A 6,266-nucleotide genomic window follows, 5' to 3' on the forward strand; every position below is an offset into this window, starting at 1 on the left:
CGTCGCATTCGGAGTGCTATTATTCGGATGCAGTGGGCGATTTTTCTCTACGAGGTTTTTCCCACGTAGCTTCCCTATCCTGTAGGACGTAGCTCTCGAGATCCGGGCGGATCGAACATCATGTACCGTTTCAACAGTTTGTCCGACCGTCAACTGCGATCCACGGACTGCGCGGTTATGGGAGCACGCATGAACGCGGAAACGTAAATACATATGTGTGAATATTGCAAGAGTCTGGACGCTTTCTCTAATCTATTCTTCTATCTTCACGTCGGGTCCAATTCATACATAGTGAATAGTGAGTGGCGTCAGCCACTGTAGGCTGTATTGGTAGGGCTCGCGCACTGCGTGTGAATGCGAAGACTGAACACGACATCCTAGCTACATTCAAAGATAACTAAATGAAGGACTTGCCGCCGGTGTATTTCCCTTTGTTTGGATGTCATTTCAGTATTGGTCAGTAGTATGCTTAAGTTTCTCGTTGTTGGCTTATTTGAATGGTTCAGCTCAGTCCGGTCTGTTCAAAGCCCGTCTCGTCGCTGTTCTTCTTTTTCTCCGCCTTCTGGTCTTCTTTCACGGCATCTCATTTAAGAAGAGACTACGCTGGCTTGCGCGCAAATGCGAAACGTGTTTTGCGGGGGCGGCCCTCAAGGTATAGGCAGTTTCGCTAATGGTAGCGTTGATGTCAGCTTCTTCATAAGGGGCAACTCACTCCCCGAATAAAGTCTTGGTTTCTCGTGTCCTTGTCACACGATCGATATCACCGCAACAGGGCCACTGACAGCAACGACAGCAACAAGTGGCGGTAGCATTTGTCATTTTGAGTTCAACGATGACGGTAGACGGCGGAAGCTGTTTAGAAGAGCAGCGGATTGAAGATGGCGGAAGATATGAGGAGTGGGTAAGAGAGTCCGAGAAATTATAGATTGGCGTTTATGTAAAGGTACCCGCTGTTTAAATAGAGTCACTTACACAGGATCAGTAATAAACGCATGCAGCTAGCAATTGAGATAACGGGTACTGTACAACCTATAGACGTATATGTGATGCATCGATGAGGACTCACTTGGTTAACGGTGGAAGAGCAATAGAAAGGGATAGCTTCGACATGATAAATGCCCTGTGATCTACTTGGATATTGATGATTTAGGAGGACACAAAATGCAGGGGCTTACGTAGGCACTGAAGGAACGCGTTGATTTTAAATGTTTTTTTTTTTTTTTTTTTTTTTTTATTAGAAGAATTACATGCATTTCCGACGCAAGAAGACGTTGGGACAAAAAAATATCAGCAGTTCGGTAGAAAAATGTGTTTTTATAAGTTATATGAAATAGGTATGGTCATATACTCTAGTTCATAGCTTGTTAATCTCTAGACTCGATTTCTTTACAGACTTGTTACTTGGATTAGTATATAAAAAAAAAAAACATACTTTTGCAACACAACACCACAATCAAAGTATATTATCAATTATTACGCAGTTTATAGAAGCATTGACATAGATAAAGCAAGACTTGACATAGAAAGTATATATAATAAATAATCATTATTTCCAATTCAGATTCTACGGTCGGCTTTTTTTTGTGATTACTTACACAAATGATTTCTCATGATGTTATTAATTAACTTGGTTTTGTAAATTGGACTAGATGCGGTTTTATGATTGTTCCTACGACTAGAGTTTTTCATCAGCGGTAGCTCTCGACCCTGCAGTTCTCCAACACATTGGGTGTGCTTACACCCGCAAGTGTCTAACCACGATTATAACGAACATTATTTTAGTACAACATCAATTGATGACGTTGTCAAATAATTTTTTTGAGGTTAATTCAAGCCAGGTGCACGGGTCTGACGTTCGAAAATCTCACGCTTCATCAAAGACGTACCGCAATAGCGGGCATCCAACCGAAGTCGCTCTGTTCTCACACGTATCTATACGGAGCGGCAATTCCAGCGACTGGCGCAGGATACCTGGCTACTGGGGCATATGGCAGAGGGGCCGGACTCACGTGGGCCAAGGGCACAGGAGATACCTTGGCAAGCGGTGCAGAGGCTGCTAAAAGAGGTGTCGACACCGCTGGGACAGCGTATACTGCTGGAGCACCCGGAGGCCCCGGGGCTGGGAACACCCCGGCTGGCACCGCATGGTTGATATGGCTCTGGTAGGAGTATGAAGTAATGAGATTAGTGGGCACTGGAGCAGGGGCTGCTGCATATGCAACAGGTGGAGGCGCAGCCAGCGGGGCAAAATGGGCCGGTGCTCCTATTTTCGACGCAGGCGCAGCATAGGCTGGTGCTGCTGCAATAACCGGATGAAGAGGGGCTACCGGAGCCGCTAGAGCTGGAGGCGGAGGAAAAGCTGTTACGGCTTTGGCCACTCGTGGAACTGGAGACGCAGCTGGCCCATAGAGTAACGGCGCTCTCGGAACGAAGGGCGCGGCAGGATCGCCTGAAGCCAAGACGGTCACTGAAGTTACAGCGAAGCACACGAGAATATACGACAACATCGCAATGGTGAAGTTAGAAGAACGCGAACTCGCGAGAACAACGGTAAACGCTAGAGGCCAAAATAACGATGACAAAAATACTGCGACACCAAGAAAATTGAATGAGGAAAACACGCAGAACGACGCACGTTAAAATCGGGGTCGTCAGCGAAGCTTATATAGTGGCGGTTGTGTTCGTTGAAAATGGCTATGAAAGAAAACAGGGAAAAGGGGGAAGACGCTTTATATGTAAGGCGGGGAACAGGAGCAGCTAAAACCACTTGTTTTGCACGAACTTAGTTGTGCAACCGAAAACTATTCTAGCGGATTTCAGTAGCTATTAGGCATGATAGCGACTGGCGGGACAAGATCAGAACCAAGGGGACGCGTCTGATCTAAATCTTTAGCGGGGATGAGCTGAGAACGATAGTAAAGTAGAAGCCGTTTGCTTAGATTCTTCTTCATTGGAAAAAAACAGCGAAGACTAACAGCGAAGCACGGTTCAACGGCTTCTCGATCCATAAAGATGCTAAGCCTCATTGAAATTCATTGTTGGCTGATCTGTAGTCATATGAGACACACACGATTAGTCGGAGTGATGGTCGTGCCTCCGGTTGATTGACAGGTACATTTTGGCCAAATGGAACACGTAGTGAGATATCGTATCAAAAACAAGAGGCGCCCCATTCCTAACAGCCCAACGTCGTTTTTCCCGCCCGTCCATATTCAAAGCGAAAATTAGCGGTTGGACTATCCTAGAGCACATAAAGAAAAAAAGTCATGCTTACGGTGAGATATATACATAATTGTCCCATAAATATCGCGTAATTGTCTGCGCGATAGGAAGATTTAGATATTTTTCTAGTCTAAAGCTGCTGATACAAGAAGATATCGCCTTCACATTAGAAGAGGGCGAGACGTATAGTACGGCCAAAAAGGTAACTACTGCGCATCTGCTCATGTCAAACATGAGGCAGATGCACTAATTAGCGTTAAATTGTCATAGAGAAGATACCTATATTTCGGCGTTGCGCATTTTAAAAATGATATGATAATAATTTTAAATAAATACGTGAAGATGCTAGTAATCGTAGCTTGTAGAAATCCTTTTGGATCAGTTTCGTTCATCAAGGTAATAGTACGATTTGTCCATAGGCGCATTCGACGTCTTCTGTGTTAATGACATAAAATTTGTTGTTTCGGTCATCAAGGAATTGATGACTCATCCGGTTTAGGGCATGAGTTTCGGTTCGACTGTTGTCAGGAGAAGAAAGAAGACCTGTGCTCTTACCTTGACAAATTTATAAGAGGGACAAACATTAGGCTCCGTTTCTTCGAAAATGCATTGTTCGCGCCATGCAAAGGGCACTTTCTGAGACTTCAAATAAATATGCGAATGCGTTTTTAATTAAATATTACTATTTTAATATTAACATAATAATATCTTTGCGATTTTTTACTGTACAAAGGACGGAAATCTGTTATTTTAGCGCAATTAGCTCATAATTAAAGAGTTAAAATATATAGTCCGTTAATATTATATATATTGGCAGAAAGTATCTGTGCGGCGATTTTTTTAAATATTCTAAGAATGCGCTTTTATCTGCACACGCTTACTAGAATTTTTAGATGATATCATCCACTTTTAAAGGAAAAGCTCTATTTAGGTAATGGCATTAACTTAGACAACCTTCGTCGACCTGTATTTGCCACCTGCTTTAGACTCTGTAAACTCAAAATCAAAGGAACCATTTGATGCGGAACGAACGAAGTTTGTGCGCGTTCACCTATCGATCCTTTTTGTTTGATTAAATTATTTTTCACATTGATACACTTATGATATTTTGCAGTTTATTAATGAAACGTAATAACTCCGTCCTACTTTGCAGGTTGCTTTTTTCCGGATCTAATAATGAACACGTTTTTTTTTTTTAATGAAATATAATGATTACGTTAAAAATCTAATGAATACTACTATAAAATCCAGAGCTGCATATTAATTCATTTGAGGTACAATAGCAATACTAGCGTTTCGTTTACCAGCTAGACTTATGCCTACACCTATCTAACCTTCGAAATGGAATTAAAACAAGAACTCAGAATGTTGTTGCTATTACCTGTAAGAATGAGGTCAACAGCTGTTTTGATTCAGTCTTTGATTTCTTCATTAACTGCTGCCTCAGAAACCTATCCTTGCAGGCAATAGCGTGGGTAAATTTCTGTTCTGACTGGCGATAACTGCGTTCATCCGCAACACTTCAGGTCAGGTGCGACCACGACATGACTTTGCCATGCATTGAAGTACAAAATAGATCTAGACAGATGGCCAGAGCCACCAGGTCTCATTATTATAACAGAAACGCTGAACGTAAATTCAGTTATTCGACGTTTGCTATTTCTGTAAGGGACATACATATACGATGCCGAAACGGTGCTTGTTTTCAGTGTTTGATGTATTACAAGGATCAATACGTGAACCGTTTTCAGTTCTGAGCGGCCAGCAGTATTTGTACACATTGCGAAAATGACTAGGAATAAGAACTAAAAAAAGAAAAAAAAAAAAAAAGAAGCTGTAATATTTACCGTTCGGCTAATAAAGTCGTTCTAAGTGTGTTTGCAGATAATAGCTCCCCCAGCTGTTTTTGTTTGTCCAATCAGCAGCGCCCCCTGGCGTGCAGTGAAGTGCACATAAATGCGTAACAAGCATTTATGTGCACTTTACTAGGTGTTATCATTTACTAGCTATAAAAGGGCACATAACAACCTTGGACCTGCTAATTTTACTTTACAAATAAGGTGGTGTTTGTAGTTGTTTTTTTCCCAAAGAATCCGGCTCACGTGACATAGCTTCAATTATTTTTCCTTTTCCCAATTTTTCTTAGGGGTTTTCCAAAAAAAAAAAAAACTATACTACTTCTGAAAAAGCAGCGGAGACTTGATAGCATATCTATAAAAATTGTTGTTAAATTGGTGTTTGAAAAAAATATTGTTGAATCGAAAGGCAAATTGCTAAGTCATATAGCCTTAATATAATAATTTTTTAAAAATCTAATAAAAATAGAAGTCAAAACTTCAAGCTTAATAGTAACTAACTGCCTCTTAATCTTTTTTGGTACGAAATTACTCATATATATATATAACGCAAAATAGGTTTCCATTCAACTGCGTCGTTGTTGGCTGTCCATAAGGGCTTCAGACATGAACGTGATCCCTCCCATCTTGTAGAATAAACAAAAAAGCTAAGTATCAACAGAAAGGTCTTAACATATGGTTGTATAGATTTGCGTACAAAGATGTTTACTTTGCTATTTTCCGTAGTTCTTTGTTTAAGCTTCGGTTAAAGCCGAACCCCGCAATGTCATGCATTGATCCACGATTTTTTGTATCGTATTGTCGACAAGGGTTGGCAGGCACTTCTTGTAACGGCTGTTTTCCGTTTTGAACTAGCCATATTGTAGCTTCTTCAGCCGTTCCATCAATTAATTTCTTTCATAGTAATGATTTGTCTATTGCGAAGTAAATGAATTTCAATTATCTAACGCTATAAAAATCAAGGATTTCATTGTTGTACCGAGGTTGCCTGTAGTATCACCTGTAACAACAGTTCATAAACATTATTATATAATAGGAAATAACGGTTTTGTTATCGTTAACGCTATCGTATGGTTACGGATGGCCTTTTCATAAAAGCTACAATACATTAAAATTGCGATCAGGTTTAATCAGGTTGAAATCAGGGTTGATCAGGTTGAAAATATAACGAATATAATAGCTAATACA

General features: G+C 40.8%; 1 protein-coding gene across 1 annotated transcript; it reads right to left on the reverse strand.

Annotated features, from left to right (window-relative positions):
- Positions 1 to 1,392: 1,392 nt before the first annotated feature.
- Positions 1,393 to 2,649, reverse strand: LOC111249491 (uncharacterized). Its single transcript, XM_022803417.2, has one exon. It carries the CDS (start codon positions 2,505 to 2,507, stop codon positions 1,923 to 1,925), a length of 585 nt encoding a protein of 194 aa, XP_022659152.1. The 5' UTR covers positions 2,508 to 2,649; the 3' UTR covers positions 1,393 to 1,922.
- Between the last annotated feature and the right edge of the window lie 3,617 nt (positions 2,650 to 6,266).

The sequence above is a fragment of the Varroa destructor genome, unplaced genomic scaffold, assembly GCF_002443255.2.
Source record: "Varroa destructor unplaced genomic scaffold, Vdes_3.0 BEIS01000004.1, whole genome shotgun sequence".
NCBI classification, from domain to species: domain Eukaryota; kingdom Metazoa; phylum Arthropoda; class Arachnida; order Mesostigmata; family Varroidae; genus Varroa; species Varroa destructor.

Bases quoted from the DNA above. Each gene is read 5' to 3' on its own strand.
- LOC111249491 (XM_022803417.2), bottom strand. From the start codon at position 2,507: ATGTTGTCGTATATTCTCGTGTGCTTCGCTGTAACTTCAGTGACCGTC.